The sequence below is a fragment of the Dendropsophus ebraccatus genome, chromosome 9 (genome assembly GCF_027789765.1).
Source record: "Dendropsophus ebraccatus isolate aDenEbr1 chromosome 9, aDenEbr1.pat, whole genome shotgun sequence".
NCBI lineage: Eukaryota > Metazoa > Chordata > Amphibia > Anura > Hylidae > Dendropsophus > Dendropsophus ebraccatus.
The window spans coordinates 76,319,519-76,337,945 of NC_091462.1; the positions used below are offsets into that span (position 1 = coordinate 76,319,519).

The 18,427-nt window shown below is 38.7% G+C and overlaps 1 protein-coding gene across 4 annotated transcripts in view; it reads left to right on the forward strand.

Annotated features, from left to right (window-relative positions):
* Nucleotides 1–18,427, forward strand: part of RBFOX1 (RNA binding fox-1 homolog 1) — a 218,106-nt gene that overhangs the window by 52,065 nt on the left and 147,614 nt on the right. For all 4 annotated transcript variants that reach the window (XM_069985398.1, XM_069985400.1, XM_069985399.1 and 1 more), the window contains exon 3: nt 18,199–18,342. In XM_069985398.1, the coding sequence (XP_069841499.1) occupies nt 18,199–18,342 (144 nt within the window). The remainder of the gene's footprint in view (nt 1–18,198; nt 18,343–18,427) is intronic.

Consider the following 18,427-nt stretch of genomic DNA (forward strand, 5'->3'; position numbering starts at 1 on the left):
ACCAGATTTACTGGCAAGTCTAAATGGGAGGTTGCAGACTAAAACAAATAAAAAAAAAAGTTGTTTTCTTCCCCCTGTCCCCCTGCAAGCTGCCCTTGGCACCAGACCACGGGTGCCTAGTGGTAAATATGTCCCTGTGTGATGTTTATATGGTTAAACTGGAAATAAAGGGGTTGATCTAGAAAAACAAATCTTCATGGCTGCTGATATTGTAAGAACTCACCCCAAGTCCCAGCAGATGTTGGACCTTTGCTCGGGACAGTTATAGGAGATATAGAGCTAAAGGTTCTGCTTTGTCCCCGCTACTTTTTCACCACATTAGGATCCTGTGCTACATGGTATGTAAACATCTGTAGTGTAAATGGCATATGGCATAGCATAGGGGCCTGTTGCAGATTTTGTTTTAGGGCCTAGTAAGCTAAAGTCACACCTTTGCATAAGTGGTGTACCCTATTTTGGTAACTTTTGCCATGTGATCCCAATGAAAACTAAGCTCTCTGACATACTCTACTCTATATGACACTGCGATAAAAGTACGATTTTATCTTTGGTTACTTTCTGAGCAAATTAATGTATCGGAAATCTTTTCTTATCACCCATCATACAGCTGCTAGACCGCTTTATATCGGTTACAGCCTTCCCCTCCTTTAATCCATGTATGGTATGCTAATATAGACCAACTTTATAGTATTTAGCTAGCCATGGCATTAGATCACATCCCTTCCTCTAGTCTCCTTGGTTGAAGTTTAAGCAATCTCACAACCAAATACCATGCATCATACTCCCCACTTAGGCTATGTCCACACAACGTCAAAAATAGAGAAAAGGCGTCCGATTTCACTGACTGCAATGGCAATGCATTGAAGTCAATGGGAAGACCGACATTCAATACACACAATGCATTGAATAATGGACGTTTTTAACCACGGATGTCAAAATAATGAACATGATCATTATTTTCGGACGTCTTTTGCAAACAGCGGACGTTTTTTATTAGTTGTTCACGCACAGTTTTTCTTTTTCCACCATTCTTTCTCCGTTTTTACTATTAAATTCAATGGACTTTTCAATTAAGCCACATCCAAACTGCAATTAGTAACCCCAAACTAGAATAATGTACAAACGCCAGTCATTACACAAGGGGAGGCCAGACAGCTAAATAAAGTCTGTTATTTTAGACTTGAAATGATGGACGTAATTTAAAACAGAACTGAAAAAATGTTGTGTGAACATAGCCTTATACTGGTACATGGTACTCAAACACTTTTCTTCCTTTTTTCCACCTTTCTATCTCTCCCTTTCCTCCTCCCCCTTTGCTTTTCCCTCTGCCTCCCGATTGCCCTCCTTCACTTATCGGCACTGTTTGTGTATGACCAGATCAAAGAGTCACTTATATTTGTATACTTGTATTTCATGGAGTAATTGTAGTACTATGCTGAAAAAGTTACATATTTGCTATCAAAAATGTTTTTATTGTCAGTATTTTCGAATATTCTCCACATTTCTTGCATGCAATTGCATGATTAATTCTTATACTGTAGGTATGTTTGATAGAATGGAAAGGGTCAGTGGCTTAAGTATATGTAAAAAGGCAAGTCAATGTATCAAAATGATTGGAGTAAGAAGGCAAGGAAAGTTAAGCATATTCCTAAACAATAGTGGCTTATTCACTGCACTAAAAATTAGCTTTCAGTTTGATTAATACTGTTATATGAGGTCATAAATACTTGCAGTACAAAAGGGTAATGTAGTGTGAAGGGTTGTAAAACATGGAGCGCAGCCTGCTAGATCATGACGAGACATTTGCTCCAGCTTTAATATGAGTGGCAATGTTTATAGTCTGTGCAAAGGGTCTGTCAACGATTAAACTGTATTTGTTCATTTATTATACTATTATTTAGTGCTTTTTAACGGCATAACTTTGGATTTCCAAGAACAGTCAATGGAAATAAGCCGAGAAAAGACTCGCAATTCAATTTAATTTCTGCTTTGTGTGGTAAACTAGATAATTGAACATTTTTCCATATTAATCCTTCGGAATAAATATTTATGAATTTCTGAAATTGGCAACGAAGGAAACGTCTACTCTTTCTTGCATCAATTGTAATTCCAATTAAAGCGAAATTGACAGTATTTCTGAAAAAGAATTATGAATTTACACTGGCTGGAGAAAAGCTGGCACAATACAGCATAAATGACTACCCAGCTTGATTTTGGATAATCCGTTGATCTTCTGTCATAGGTCAAGTAATGAAAGCCTGGCATCGAAGAGTGACCTTTTATTTCCATGTTAAAAGTAGCTTTCTACAGTGATGAGACTTTTTTCACAGCACGAAACTGATCTGGCAAGTCCACTCAGCAGTAGGTTGTGTCAACACAACTTCTACAACAAAAGGGGCTTTACATACATGACATGAGCCAACTTCACAGGGAAAAATGATGGAGAGAGTGGTACTTGTTCGCCTTGAGCTGAAGACAGATATTGGAAGATTAAAAGAACTCCAGACAGGATTGATTTGCTAAGAAGGTGCTATTCACTTTGTTCTTGACATTTATTTTGTATGGGGAAGTAACTTTTTCCACATCCCCTGAATAAATCTCTCATACTGAAATATACTATAGTTCTCTGTGTTCAGGGCCAGTGGTGTAAGGTAAATGATAGAACCAGCATATTTAACAAGGCCTGGATTGTACTTCCCTGGCTACAATTTCTGCTATTGTAGATTTTTTTTAAAAAAATACATACTGTATTTACAGTAATTTGACAATATAGAGAACTGAGTAGATAGAACTGATAGACATAAGGATATATAAATCATAAGGAATACGAACTATAACATTATTCACAACTACAGAATCAAATTCAGTATAGTCATAATCAGTGTTAACCTGCAGCTATTGAATTGTATAAGTGTAATAAGAGAAAAATAAGAACACCATTAGACAGTCGAAGGAATCAGAGAAAATGTGACAAGGGTCTTCTTAGGAAAACCCAATTTAGACTATGTTGACTCACTGTATAACATCGGGCCTTATTTTACAGGCCAAACACAAGCATTTATTTTCATATGGCCGGGGTGTGTCTGGAAATAAAGCATTGATTTCCATTTACACCATGGATGCACAGATTAATAGCGGGCGCTGTTTGTGGAACAGAGGCCGTTATTAATTGACATGCTAATTGTTTTGCACGTCCGAACCGAACGACAGCCGGCGTGTGCATAGAACAGGTGGCATTGTATTCATTTCAATGCAATGCCGCCCAGGCTAAAAAAACGGCTGCTGTTCTTTTAAAAATTAATAATATATTGTGTGAACTTACACTTAATATGCCATAGGCCCCATTAAAATCATGTTTTTCTGATATTTCAAAAGGTATACATCAACATATTGGTGAAAAGATACAGTATGACAATGTTTCCCACAGCATACTTGCGGTGTGACCATTTAGTTTAAAGTGACTCTGTACCCACAATCTGACCCCCCCCAACCCCTTGTACCTTCGGATAGCTGCTTTTAATCCAAGATCTGTCCTGGGGTCCGTTCAGCAGGTGATGCAGTTATTGTTCTAAAAAACAACTTTTAAACTGGCAGCCCCATGCCCAATGACCAGGGCTTAGATTGTGTATGCATTAGGCTGGCACAACCTCTCTGTCCCTCCTCCCCGCCTTCCTCATCATTAGAAATGCCCCTGAAACATTTTCTCCTGTCTGAACACTGCACAGGTGCCTTAACGATCCAGCTCATGTTCAGTATTCACATAGCTGACGAATAGTAGGCAATCTGCCCGGATCATTCCTAATGTTGAGGAGGGCGGGTAGGAGGGACAGAGAGGGTGTGCCAGCCTCATGCATACACAATCTAAGCCCTGGCCGTTGGGCATGGGGCTGCAAGTTGAAAAGTTGTTTTTTAGGACAATAACTGCATCACCTGCCGAACGGACCCCAGGACAGATCTTGGATTAAAAGCAGCTTCTGAAGGTAAAAGCATCTGAAGGTACAAGCGGTTTGGGGGGTCAGATTGTGGGTACAGAGTCGCTTTAAGGGATAAATCATAGTCTACTGGTGACTGCATTTGGTCTATTTCCCAAACGTATACTTTTTGGTGCAAGACTCAAAAGCACAGCAGACCATGTTTTTAGTTTCTGTATAAAAAAATGTATGACGTCATGTATCTTGACATATGCCTGTTCCTTGGCCTACCCTTTCCTACCTGATCCCTTGTGAACCATTTGATTTTTCTGTTGACCACCCAGTCTTCCAACCAAGTCCTTACTGTCTGTTTCTCCAACTCTGGTTTTCAGTATCAGCTACTACCTATACTATTACCTCACTTGTGGAATGAACTGGTGTCCATCATGTCCATCTTCTGCATTCTGGGGTGTTATAAAAGGTGAAGACCTAACTTTCAGTTTGGACAACCAATCTTATATTTTATATTATGGAATAATGTGCAGATATTCTTTGAAAACTGTTTATTACCACAATATTTCCTTTACAAATGAAAATAATGATGGAGCAAATAAAATTTGCTGTGGCAGACCAGGTAACATTTACTGCACATATGTCTATGAATACATTTCTGCTTGATTTTTTGCTATTCTTTATTTTTATTACACGCTGCAGCCTTTTTAGTTTATTCCATCTCATCATCAGATTGACAGTATATAATAACATAGTATAGATATATAACATACACACCGTAAGTTTAATGTTTAAAACAATCTAGCCTGTGACAAATATAAAATCTAAGCAACACAAAAGTGAAATCTGCATTACTTTGATTCAAAGCATAACAGCAGGTTACTTGTTAATTTATTGTCCTTCACATGATAGTTTTCATGTTTTTGAATGAGAACATTATGTAAAAGTGGCATAAAATAATTTGTAAGGATGGCAAATAATTCACTGTGTGACAATTGAAAATATGTTGCTAATTTAGAAACAGATGTTAAGTGCATACTTCATCAGCAGCTCTGAAACATTTCTTCTTAGTTTCTTGTTTATGTGGTAAGAATACTGAAAACTTTAAGATGCAGGTGACTGTGCTTTACTGCATGGACTTTTAATCCCCATGGTGTAACAGAGAATAACATTTGCATCAGTTATTTCTTTTGCATTCAACTTTGAATTCAGCAGAATTTAGCAACCATTAGATTTTCACACCTTGAGGCTATGTTCACACTACGTATTTGACCGGCCGTTCCGTGTCTCTGGCCGGGTAACGGAACGGCCGGTCTCAGCCCGGATCATCACAGCTGGTACTTAAGTACCGGCCGAATGATCTTTCCTCCGTGGAGCTCTGATGCAGGCGCATCAGCGCACGCCCAGCGCTTCACTGTGTGAACTGACAGGTCCTTCTGCGGGCGGAATTCATTGAATTCCGTCCGCAAATAATGGACCTGTCAGTTGTTTGCGGCGCCGTATGGGAACCGTCCGGAGCGTATACGATGTGTGTACGCTCCGGCCGGGATCCCATAGCAAATAATGCTATGTTCCACCCTGCAAATCTACGGCTGTAGTTCTGCGGCGAGAACTACGGCCGTAGATTTACGTAGTGTGAACATAGCCTGAATGTTTTAAACCATACACTGTACAAGAATGTATCAGAAATTGCAATTACAAGACAAATGTGGCTTGTACAATTAGTTGCCTCCAATTCTTACCCAAGCTCACCCGTAGTAGAAGGACTGTGGCTTTCTGTTAAGCATTTTGCTGATTTCTGATAGAAATAAAATAAGTACAGAGGTATAAAGAAATGTGAAAGGCCTCTCTCCCAGCCAGCCACCTCTTGCTCTGTACTGATGAAAGGTAAGAATACTGAAACAGGTGTCTACTGATAGGTAGTTTTTCTGTAAGGGATGATTCGGGATTGACTGAGAATATACATGTTTCAGAGCTCTTAAGGGTTAGAGCATTGACTTTCACACACCTTTTTTGGTTGTTTGATGGTCATCTTTTTGGATGTCCGTCATTTTGAGACCAAATATCATCCGATATTTTGCAATGCTGTCCATGATTTCAAAATGATGAACGTTATTTGGCAGACGTCCAAATAGACTGTCGATTGGGCAAAAAAAAGACCTTGTGTGAACCTAGCCTTATAGGGAAGCTACCTCTAAAGGCTATGTTCACACAATGTTTACCAGTGTCTGTTGCATAACAACGGACGCTGTTAAACTGCCAGCTGCCAGGCTGCTTTCAGCGCATTCCTGCAGCCAATACAGAGGTATCGGCAGCAGGAGTGATCTTTTTTTAACTATTGATTTGCGGGCAATCAATGCAATGCTGCCCCTGCATTAAAGAACGGACGCTGATTCCATTGCAATCAGCGGCCATTCATTACTCAAAAATGACATGGTGTGAACTTTAGTTCTTTACTTTCCTTTTTTTTTTTTTTTTTTTTTTCTTGGGAGCACTTCCTGGCCTATAAGACTCCCTAGGCCAGATTTTTGCTCCCAGGGATATTAATTATCTCTTTAGATGTTTATTTTTATTAACATGTACAACTGTTTATTTTTGTATGTAATACTATGTAAATATTGTGACCTTCACACTAAAAGGAATACATAAATGGAAAATATACACCTATGTGGTTCTATTTCTCCAATATCTATGAGTCTAGCTATCTAGCTATCCATTACCAATAGTTGTCATCAATTTAAAGGGTTAGTAGTTTTAATACAAATGGCTAAATAGACTTCACATTGTTCTCATCCATACAGAAGTAACTTATTATACAGTACATTATACCTCCCCGCCCCACACACACACCTGTACAGCAGCAGCCCTGTAAACTAAAATGTGAGGATCTGATTGTAATGCAGCCACTGATACAGAACTATTGCATATGTGTTGTAGTCTTCTAGGAAGATATATTTTTAAAGCTATACAATTCCTTTAACCGTACATGAAAAATGTTGAGTAAATATACAAGAAAGATGATACATTTAGCGGTAATAGAAAACTTTCTGCTCGCTATCAGATACAGTCTATAATCCACAGCTACATCCTAGACGTAGAGGTATCTAGTGTCTGAGCTTTAGAGGAAGGCAGCAGGAAGCTGGTAATACTGGTACTGAATGTATGAATCGGAATTAATATGCATGATATTCCTCCACTTTATACACATTCAATGTACTCATATTTTTCTCAGGACTCATATATATTTGCGCCCTGAACTTTTCTCGATTGCTTTTTTTATCAGGTTTACAAATCAAATCAAATAGGTATATTGCAGAGCTCTGTGATATTATTTTCTCTGCTTATAGCAGAATGTATTGAATTATGCTTTGCTCCTGTAAGGCTGCTGCTATTCTCTTCACATTGAGTGAGAATGACTGTGGGGGCTGTAAATTCACTTGGCTTCCAGCATTACTGGTTAAATCAAGAGCCCTATTCAAGCTTAGAGAAGAGACAGAGCAAGTGTTCATTACACAAATCAATTTGGTCAAAAGTACAGCACAGTGGGTACTCAAGCGTTGCTCACATAATATTGTCAACTTAATCATATAATGCCTAGAAGAAATTCGCATGCTTTTCTCCTTGTGAAGTAGCTTGATTGGTGTATCTGGAGTCGACAAAATAGACTTTTTATGAGTTTTTACTACATGGAAGCAAAGTAGATTCATTCAGAAGTTTGTTATATGGGTCCGGCGTATACATTAGTGGCAAAGCTATCTCTTGGCTGGGCTGCGAAAAGCAGTAGCATAGAGGATAGGGACAGTTATGCTCTGTATAGATGGGAAAAGATCCCGATTGTGACATACAAAGCTAGGGTATATTCTGATCTACAGTAATGAGTCAGGGGTCTACAGGGCAAACAAGATGGAAGATATTTGAAAAAAATATGTGTTTGTTAGCTCTGACTGAACATTGCTAAAGAGCATAGTATTTTACATGGTTTAATGATTCCATGAAAGATACAATGTGAAGAAGCTGTGGTAAAAAGTTTTATCTGGTCCTTCTAAGGACTTGTAAACTCTATGGGGGGAAGTTACTAATACTATCTATTGCTAACCTAAAGGCCCCCATACACGTTATATTTTTCATATTTTTATATAAATGATGTTGGTTGAAATAGGTATCAGGATGAAAAATCAACCTGACCCATTTGTTCTGGGAGAGATAAGCCTCAGCCAGAGCTCTTTGGCTTCAGCTTAACTCTCCCTTCACTATAGAGAACACAAGATCACTCAGCCGTGCTGAACATTCCTGTGTGTGGAGAAGACATTCAGCAGGTGGGAAAGAAAACTGACTAAATGATTGTTTGGCTATCAGTTTTTGAAGGTGTATGGCCAACTTCAGGCTGTGTTTCAACATTTGTGCTTTTGATGCATTTTTGCTGTATTTTTACTTAAATAGAACTAAACTATGGGGGAAATTTATTAAACATGGTGTAAAGTGAAACTGGCTCAGTTGCCCCTAGCAACCAATCAGATTCCACCTTTCATTTTCAAAAAATCTGTGAAGAATGAAAGGTGGAATCTGATTGGTTGCTAGGGGCAACTGAGCCAGTTTCACTTTACACCATGTTTGATAAATCTCCCCATATGTGTCTGGTCTCTGCAATGTGATCATCATCACCAGGTGAAACAGATCATTTATAATAAAAAAGAACTTTTGCCAAATCATGTTTTGCCAGCTGTTGCTTATGAAGCTCTAAGAAATGCATACAGCAGTGAAATCCTTAAGTTTCTTAAATGCGTCTGGTTTTTAAAAACCACATACATTTTTTAAAAATAAGTTTTCACTGCAGTTCTCCGAAAATTAAGAAAGCTAGCCTTACGGTCCTTTACACGGAACGATTTATCGTTCGTTTTTGCACGATAACGATTGAATTTGAACGTTAATCATACGTGTAAACGCAGCGAACGATGAACCGACGAGCGAGAAATTGTTCATTTTGATCTTTCAACATGTTCTCAAATCGTCGTTGATCGTTCGCAAAAAATTCGCTGATCGTTCCGTGTGAACAGTCTTTCAACGATTTAACCAATGTGTGATAGGCTTAAGCGATCGCAAAACGATCGCATAACGTTTTTTCCGGAAGATGTATCGTTTCATCTAAGCGCTGATCGTTATAAAAAAAAACATTGTTCATTCAAAATCGTTAATCGTGCGATTTATCGTTCCGTGTAAAAGTACCATAAGATGGACAGTTTTCAAAAGTGATCTGATGATTACCTTGTGCATCAGTAGAATATCTTTTTTAGGGCTTTTAGAAGAAGAGATTTCTCGACCAGAGGGGCGGCAAATGAGCACCAATCAGTGAGACCAACGCTTGTTTACATGCCACGAGAGATCTGTTCGTGAAGCCCTGGAAACTGACAGCACTGATAGGTATAATGTGCTGTCAGTTTCCAGATCACATGCAGTCTATACTTACCAAGCTACTTGTGATCTGGCCTATTCTGTCCTCCTGCCACAGGCTGTATCTTCAGGCCCCGCCTCCTCTGGCTGTCAATCATTCTGCAAGTTAAACAAAATACAATACTTCCATTTGTAAAACAAAAACAAACAAACAAAAAAGCGGAAAAGACCCAAGCAATATGGACAGACACCTACATTCAATGCATTATTATCTTTATTAGACAAAAAGTTCATCAGGTTATCTCCAAATATAAAGTGAAATGAATGTGAGAATAAACAGAAAAATTCCCACAAATTGGAAATCTTTGTTAAATCATTTCCCAATTATTTCTGTGCTCAGACCTCTTCAAAACACATCATTATTTTTATATTTATTGATTATAGAATAAGAGATGAAAGGACGATGGAAGACCAAGGTAAACATTTAATTATGTAGAAGGCCTAGAAAATCAACTCTAAACCAGGTCACGGTGTTTTCCTGAGCTGATACAGAGAGCATAAATGTGCTGTTAATTGCAAAGAGTCATGGTGTGCATGTAGACCAGTAATTTACACAGGAACTAAAGGGCATGGAAGAGCAGCTAATCATATCGAATGGAGGGACGAATAATTACTATATGACAGCACTGGATTACACTGTGGACTTAACAAACATAATTCACTTGAAGACATTTAAAGGAACCCAGGTTTGACTCTTCCTAATAACACTGCTTATGTAAGTGCATCAATTACTTACCTATTATTAGCGGAAAATAATAATATAACTGAACAACATTTATGCATCAATGTTTAAACTTTTTATATATATATATATATATATATATATATATATATATATATATATTAGTTCCATTTTATGTATTCTCCAGCACTGTTCTATATGATTGTGATATATGGGATGCATATATTATTACACTGATGGAATAATCAGCCTACACTCAGCTGACATGCTATTTAAACTACTCCTCAGGTGTTGACATATTTCATGTGTCACATTTCCTCCTACAAAATCTGCAAAGAATGTGCCTTTTGTGGGCCTTACATTAGATTTAAGGGATTTTCCTGCTAAAACTGGCTTATCCTCAGATCCCGACACCCGTCACCCCAAACTGAACAGCTGTTCAGTTCTGTCTTCTTCTGGCTTTGTCTTTCTGTGCATGCTCGAGCTGTGGCTTTGTCAAACAGCTTATTGGTAAGGGGTTCTAAATGTTGGCATCCCACTGGGCTAATATTAGTGACTACGAGGGTAGTTTGACTAGAAACCCCTGTATGGTTAGATTCATACAGCCAGATACTGGCAATGTTTTAGCATCTTTATTATGTCCTAACATTAATGTTCCCAGGGGTTATTGTGAACTGAACCTGCCTTCACACCTACCGGATCCACAGCCGATCTCACTTCTGCGGATTCAAAGCGAGAACCTCTGCAGATCTGGTACCATTCACCCCTATGATAGCACATATTCGCAGCGGGATTAACATCCCGCTGTGAATATGTGCTTTAACCCCTCGCTGTCCGCAGCCCCGCCGCCGCATTAGCCCATCCTCGGCTGCATCCCCCATCTGCGGCCGCATCCCCCACCGCATCCAGCAGCCTGCATCCCCTATCCCCGGCCGCATCTTGCAGCCCGCTACCGAGAGCATAAAGTACCTGCTCGGCTGCAGTGAGGCTCCCGGCTCCGATCCCGCCAAAACAATGGCCGTAGAATTACTATCATTGTTTAATTTTGATTCCTAGCATGATTATAAATGGGATGAAACAGATCATTTACTTTAAATACTGCGCCCAGCCCGAGAAACCACTCAGAAATTTTTTACATCAAAATCAAGTTTAATTCGGCAGATTTACGTTCGCGACCGCATTGAAATCCACGGCCGTTGTTGCAGTATTACCGGCCGGAAATAATTGACATGTTAATTTTTCACAGGGCCGTATAAACAACGGCCGTTATCTGATACGTAGTGGGAATTCAACAGCCGTAGTTACATTGCATTGCAGTCATTATAGGGAACCTCAAAACAACGGCCGTAGTTTTGCGGCGCGGACAGCGGCCGTTATTTTACGTAGTGTGAACATAGCCTTAATGTAGTATTGTCTTGTTTTAGGTGGCTTGGCTGGATCTTGTCATTGAGCTAAAGTTTTGCCCCTGCAGTAATGTCACCACCTTTGACCAGCCCCACCAGTCTATCATCTTCCAGTCATATACACATATACATATACTGTATATCTTTACTAAGACAATTAGGGAAGAATAAGGTGTGTTTCTAGCATGCTTCCTTGTGCTGAGCAATACCACAGGCAGAGGAGAACACAAAGAATGGATACAATATGTGCTGTACATTTACTGAAAGCAGAGTAATAAGTCTGAACTGAACTGTACGGAAATGTTCTGCAACAACTCTGTGCCGTAAACTGATAAAGAGCTGAGGAAAAGCAATGCATTTGGAGAATTGTACTGAGCAACTGCTCAATTAAAAATAAGAGAGATGACATGGTATGGAACAGGAATACATACCTACAAAACAAATGGATGTTGGTTATTTGAGAACTGGGACAGACACGTAAGCAATGCTGTGTGCTTTTGCAGATTTTTTTTTACTGACATAAAAATACCACTTAACTTAAAGGGGTTATCTAGCATTAGAAAAACATGGCCTCTTTCTTCCAGAGACGGTGCCACTCTCGTCTCCAGTTCAGGCATGTGGTTCGCAGTCAAGCTTCATTCACTTAAATGAAACTTAGTTGCAAAACCTGCACCCAAACTGAAGATGAGTGGCGCTGTCTCTGGAGTAAAGCAGTCATGTTTTTCTAACGCTGGATAACCACTTTAATGGTAATGCAATGATGTTGTTAAAGTGAGAACTGTTCCTGCTTCTAGCTGTTTCCTCACGGCCAGATTCACACTATGTATGACATCGGCCATTCTGAGATATGGCTGTGTCACAGAATGGTTGCTGTCAGTGAAGTTTATCCCGGCCAGTACTGTAGTACTGGCCAGATGAACTTCATTTCTTTTGAATTGAAATTTGGGCACATACTGGTGTGCCCGGGTTCCAAATCACCATAGCCGACAATGTAAAGTGTGGCCGGAGCCGTACTTTGCATGGTCTGCTCTGTCAGTTTTGAGCAGGCCGCTATTCAATGAATAGTGGCCACACAAAACTGACATGTCAGTTTTTTGTGCTACACTCCGGACAGGATTCCTTTGAAATCAATGCAATTTTTTTAAAACTTAATAACGGCCGGTGTTACAATCTGCAACAACGGCCGTTATTAAATGAAATAATATGTTGTGTAAACTTAGCCCAAACTAAAAAATTAAACATGATTCAGTAATGGTTACTCCTGAGACTATTTTCAAACACCATTGAAATGACAACCGTTTTTAGTGAATGACATCCATTTTACGACAAATAACTGCCGTTATGTAATAACAATGGCTGTTGTCATAAAATAACAGCTGTCCAATAAAAACCTCTGTCATTCACACGGTGCGTGAACATTTCCTACATGTGTGAACATGTAGGAAAATCTAATAAAAAGAAGACTGTTGTATACTGAGTTGATATTTTAATGCATTTATGTAGAAAAATGTGTTACATTCTTTTGTTCTTGCAGTAGAATGTAATATTAATTGATTAAAAAACAAACAAAAAAAAGAGCTTTTCTCTTAGGCCTCCTGCACATGTCTGTAGTGGATTTGCAGTCAGCATAATTAGATGTGTTGGCATAGATGGCCAACTGAGTGTTCACCCTATTATATCTTATAAAGACCGTATTATGACATGTCCTTTTTTTTTGCGGTGTTGGCTCCTGCAAATGCACAGACAGCAAAATCCACAGTCATGTGCATTGACCCACAGAATACAATGGGTCTAATACTGTCCACAATTGTGGGTCAGCAATTTCCGACATCATATGGACCATATATTATGGTTGTGTGTAAGGGACCTTAGAATTATGATATTTGATATTAAAATATTACATACATACATCATGTCATGCCAGTATTCTACAAAACAGACAGTTTCATGAGCAAAGCAATTTCATGAACACTTTATATGCTTATGCGTAAGTGATTTTCTTGTCACAGTGGCTGCACGATGACTGGCTGATACTGTAGCCATAGCTCCCCAGACATTGCTCATCAATAATGTTCTAATATAAATACTTGTTTGTCTGGGTTTTTAAATTAGAAAGTTAATCTCAACAGCATACGAGTAGATCTGCAGAGAGTCATGCAGAAAATGAGTGGACATGACCTTTTTGATGAAATGACAAATGATATGTTCCACTTCAAGTAGTACAAAATGCATTGACAGCATAATCACCAGGACACACGTAAGAAACGATTAATCTATACAACGTAGTGTTATACTGAAATCCATTATTACATAAATCAGATGGATGGACTTATTTTAAAAATGTAATACTATTCTGAACATATTTAATGAGTGAAATATACGTAATAAACATTATACATATTGGTATCCAAATTATTGTGCACAAATTGATTTTAGGTTTATTCTTGAGACTATCCCGTTATTTAAAGACATTTCAAAGTAAATACAAGACTAGGGGGAACAACAGCTTTTAGGTCACATAAGTGTACTCTAGTTTTATATCAGCCATAGCTTTAAAATGTGTGAAAAATAACAATATATTGTGTCAGTTGCACATTTTGAGGGGTTAGATGTATTTGGCTGTATTAAGTAAATTAATTGTACCATTAGGGAACATCCCTTTAAGTTTTTTACATGATTGGATCATCGCCACTAGGATGCTGGTGCGGCAGTCCTTTTTTTTAAACCAGCACCCAGTACCCAGGCACCAGCCCGGCATGAAGCACTGTGAGCGGGCCCATCGGCCCCCAGTTTGATGAGAATCAATGGAACCATGTCAGAAAGAATAGTACCTGATAGTAAATTTGCTTCAAGTGCATGTGTGTCGCTTACCTGGGGAAGAGAGGGCACTAGAATGCAGCCTATGGCTGTACCTGTTTTCCAGGCAGTCCTCAAGCTTCATGTTCCTTCACCACCCTCATTCTGATGATCATGCAGATTAGTGCAACCCTGAATTTTCAGCAGGTTTGCTCATCTCTAGCAGTGACCTCTTTCAGCAGGTCACACAACCTGGACCACTGGAAACTGTGGATTGTGGACCACAATAAAGAGTTCAAGATGTTGACAAAATTTCCAAGATCAACTTTCTGTGGGATGTGCTATATAGATTAGACAAATCCATGGAGGCCCTATCTCTAAATGTACATATCATGTTGCCAAGTACCATAGGACATCTGCAATGGCCTGAAGAATTCAAAGCTGTATAGCAGGGGTGGGGAACCTTTTCCCTGTCGAGGGCCATTCGGGCATTAATAAAATCATTTGAGGGCCGCACTCAATGTTATACTGTGCGCGGCAGCGGGGTACCATGGGTGCACAGCACCCGGGGCAAGGCAGAGTATTGTTTCCCTTGTGCCCCTGCTATTATGGATGCCGGTAGCCAGAGTTAACCCACAGTGATGCCCTTGGTAGCTGTAGTTAACCCCTTATTGATGTCCCTGGTAGTCTAGTTAACCCCCCAGTGATGTCCCTGGTAGTCATATTTAACCCACAGTGATGTCCCTGCTAGTCACTGTTAACCCCCCATTCATGACCCTGCTAGTCATAGTTAACCCTCCAGTGATTCCCCCTCTAGTCATAGTTAACCCCCCAGTGGTGTCCTTGCTGGTCATAGTTACCCCCCCCCCAGTGATACCCCTGCTAGTCATAGTTAACCACCCACATCCCACTCACCTTTCCTCTGCTCCCAGGTCCTCTCTTAGTCTGTGCCCGTATTCCCCTGCAGGCGGCGCATGATGAAATGACAGGAGACGGAAGATGGGAATGGAGCTGGCCCAAACATAGGAGGATGCTATGTATGCCAGCTCCTGCCCCACCAGAACAGCGCACATCACAGGAGAGCTCTGGGCCGCATCTGGAGGTCTCAGGGGTCAGATGCGACCCGCGGGCCGGAGGTTCCTCACCTTTGCTGTATAAGTAGCACAAGAGTGCATTCATAATATTAGATTGTTTTACTGATGTAGCTGATCTGGTTTACAAGGCATCTGACATTTTGGAATCTCGTTATAAAATTATGCATCTTACCCTGGAACCTTAAAATATACATCTGAGTTTAATATCATTGGGCCACCAAATGTCCTATGTAAAGTCCTATTATTTTTCTTGCTGTTTCCATCTCTAAATGTCACTTCATGACAAGTGTTTTTACTTTTTTACTTAGATTTATAGGGATCTGTGTTTCCCACATATAGACTCCTGATATTGATGAGATGTTGTGCTGGGGTAGATAGCAGAGCCTAGAGGAAAAAAAGCAAAGCTAAAACTAAGGTTGCATATGGCGTTTGTTTAAAAGCAGAGAGGATGCTTATCTTCAAGGTAGTAAGGACATTATAAATAAAAGAAGTACAGATTGTGAGACTCAAGAGATTGAATTGATGGAAAGTTGTGTTTTCCAATGGAAGTCATGTTTAAGTAAGTAGGAAAACTCTAATCACATTTTCTTGGAAAGTTATGCAATTGCATTTGCTGTATATACATGTTTTTATTGGAGACCTATTTCTGCTATGTGGAATAACTTATAGATTCCTTATCTCTTAGACCTTCCTTGAGTTAGGCCACTAGCACAGCCATAACATAAAAGTCTTTGTGGTATCTCTGTCAGAGGTAGTAACATTTGGTAGGAGGTAGACACATATATAGAGCAGCTACACGAATAAACTATATGTCTATGTTCACACAATGTTTTTTTCAGCTCCATTTAAAATGACGTCAGTCATTTTGAGTCTGAAATAACAGACGTCATTTCGCTGTCTAGCCTTCCCTTAGTGCAATGACGGCTGCTGGTACATTATTATAGTTTAGGATGAATATTTGGCCTCTGGGTGTGGCTCAATTGAAAAGTCTTTTGAATTTAATAGTAAGGACTGAGAAAGGACAGTGACAAAAGAAAAACTGTGTAAACAACTAATAAAAAATGTCCGCTGTTTGCAAAAGACGTCCGAAAATAATTGTCATGGTCATTATTTTGACGTCCAGAGTGATAGCGTCTGTTATTCAGTACATTGTGAGCATTGGACGTCCGTCTTTCCATTGACTTCAATGCATTGCATTGCAGTCACGTAAATCGCGGCAATAACGAACGTTTTTTTAAATAGCAAAAGCGGACACCTGTTCTCTGTTTTTGACAGTGTAATTAGCCTATATGTGCATTTAATATTTATGATGGTTAATATAACCTTAAAGAGGCTAATAAGGGAAACATGAGCACCTTGCATAATAATGTTAAACATAATCTTATGGCTATGTCCACACAACACCTTTTTTAACTGTTTTACGGGCGCCTCTTTTCCTCGTTTCTACCATGTTATCGTGATTATGTTACATTTTCATGTGGGATTATTTGCACTATAAATCGCTGCCTTCTATTGTGTTTGTGTGAACATAGCCTATAACTGAGATCTTTTATTACATTACTATTTTATATTACACTATGGCTTACAATATTACTTTGCATGTTGAGCCAGCTGGTAATTGTTGGCAAATATTGATAAAAGAAAATCTCTGAAATGTAAAATATGAGTTTGCCCTGTTATTATATCAGATCAGAGTTACAGTTCCATAAAATATTGAAGAAAATAATAACAAAACTGATATTGTCTGAAGCTGGCGCACTCTCAAAAGTAAAGCTTGTTACTGTATGTAATTTTATAATTGTGTAATTTAGCACTTATGTAAATGTTTCTAATCTCTTAGAAAGATAAATTGTGCTTCTTACGAAGCTGTGCATGATCTCACCAATGGATTATTGCCAAATTGAAAGATGGAAGGAAACTCAAAGATGGAATATTATGGAAATAAATGTTAAATATTGTATGTGTGTTGACTTTAGTGCAGTCGTAACTAATGTTGTAATGCACTGATTATAGTCTGTTTGTTATCAAATATATAATTGAAGTTTATAAATGTATTTTACTTCAGTCACCGATAATTAAAGTGTACCTGTGGTTAGAGATGAGCGAAGCAGATAAAAATTCATTTTGCAAGGCTCACAAATTTTGGGTTGAATTTGCAAATATTTGAGAGTCTCATGCAAACGAATGTCATTAAAACAGCCAAACTAAAGTAGCTACAATAGTGGCACTATTACAGAGTTACTTTTTTTCTTTAACAGATGTTCTTGTAACAATTAAAAAAATAGTCAATCAATCAGCCAATCATTCAATTTTCCGCCTTGGACAGTATTGGGCCTTGGTGGATCAGCAGCATAATATCAATTTTCTCCCAGGAAAATTGCTAGGTGCCGGTCCAATGATTTAGAAGCCACATCTGCTGTGGCCACCAGCTAGAGATACTTAATCACTAGTTACTGGTTGGACAATATTCAATTCTTGACCAAATCAGACAAAACATTCTGTTGGTACATAAATCACTGTGAAAAATCATTTTGAACATAGTATGACCAAGGAAGTTGTGCTTCAAATAATTCTAGAATAAAATGGATATATGAATGGGTAGATGGATGTGTACAGTAAGTGGACAGATATGCTTAGAAAATCATGAACATACCATTGATAAAACCTCAAACAGCCAATAAAAAAACATTGGAGAAATACATTTTACTCTGTTTTTACAGGATGATCCATCAGACTTCAAAGAAACATAAAAATGTAAAATTGTTACGCTTTTATTTTATGAGGAAATTGAAATATTGCCATATGTTTAGTAAGTTTATAATAATTATATGTTTTATGTTTTTTCATTACAGCAAACAGATGAGTCAGCACAGACTGATGGACAACAACAGACACAGTCTTCTGAAAACACAGAAAACAAAACACAGCCGAAGAGACTCCATGTTTCAAATATTCCTTTCAGATTTAGAGATCCAGACCTTAGACAAATGTTTGGGGTAAGTAAAAATTAAAATAAATTAATTAAAGAAATATATCTCTATAAAGAATATTTCAGTAATGAGTGCATTAAGAATACTGTTA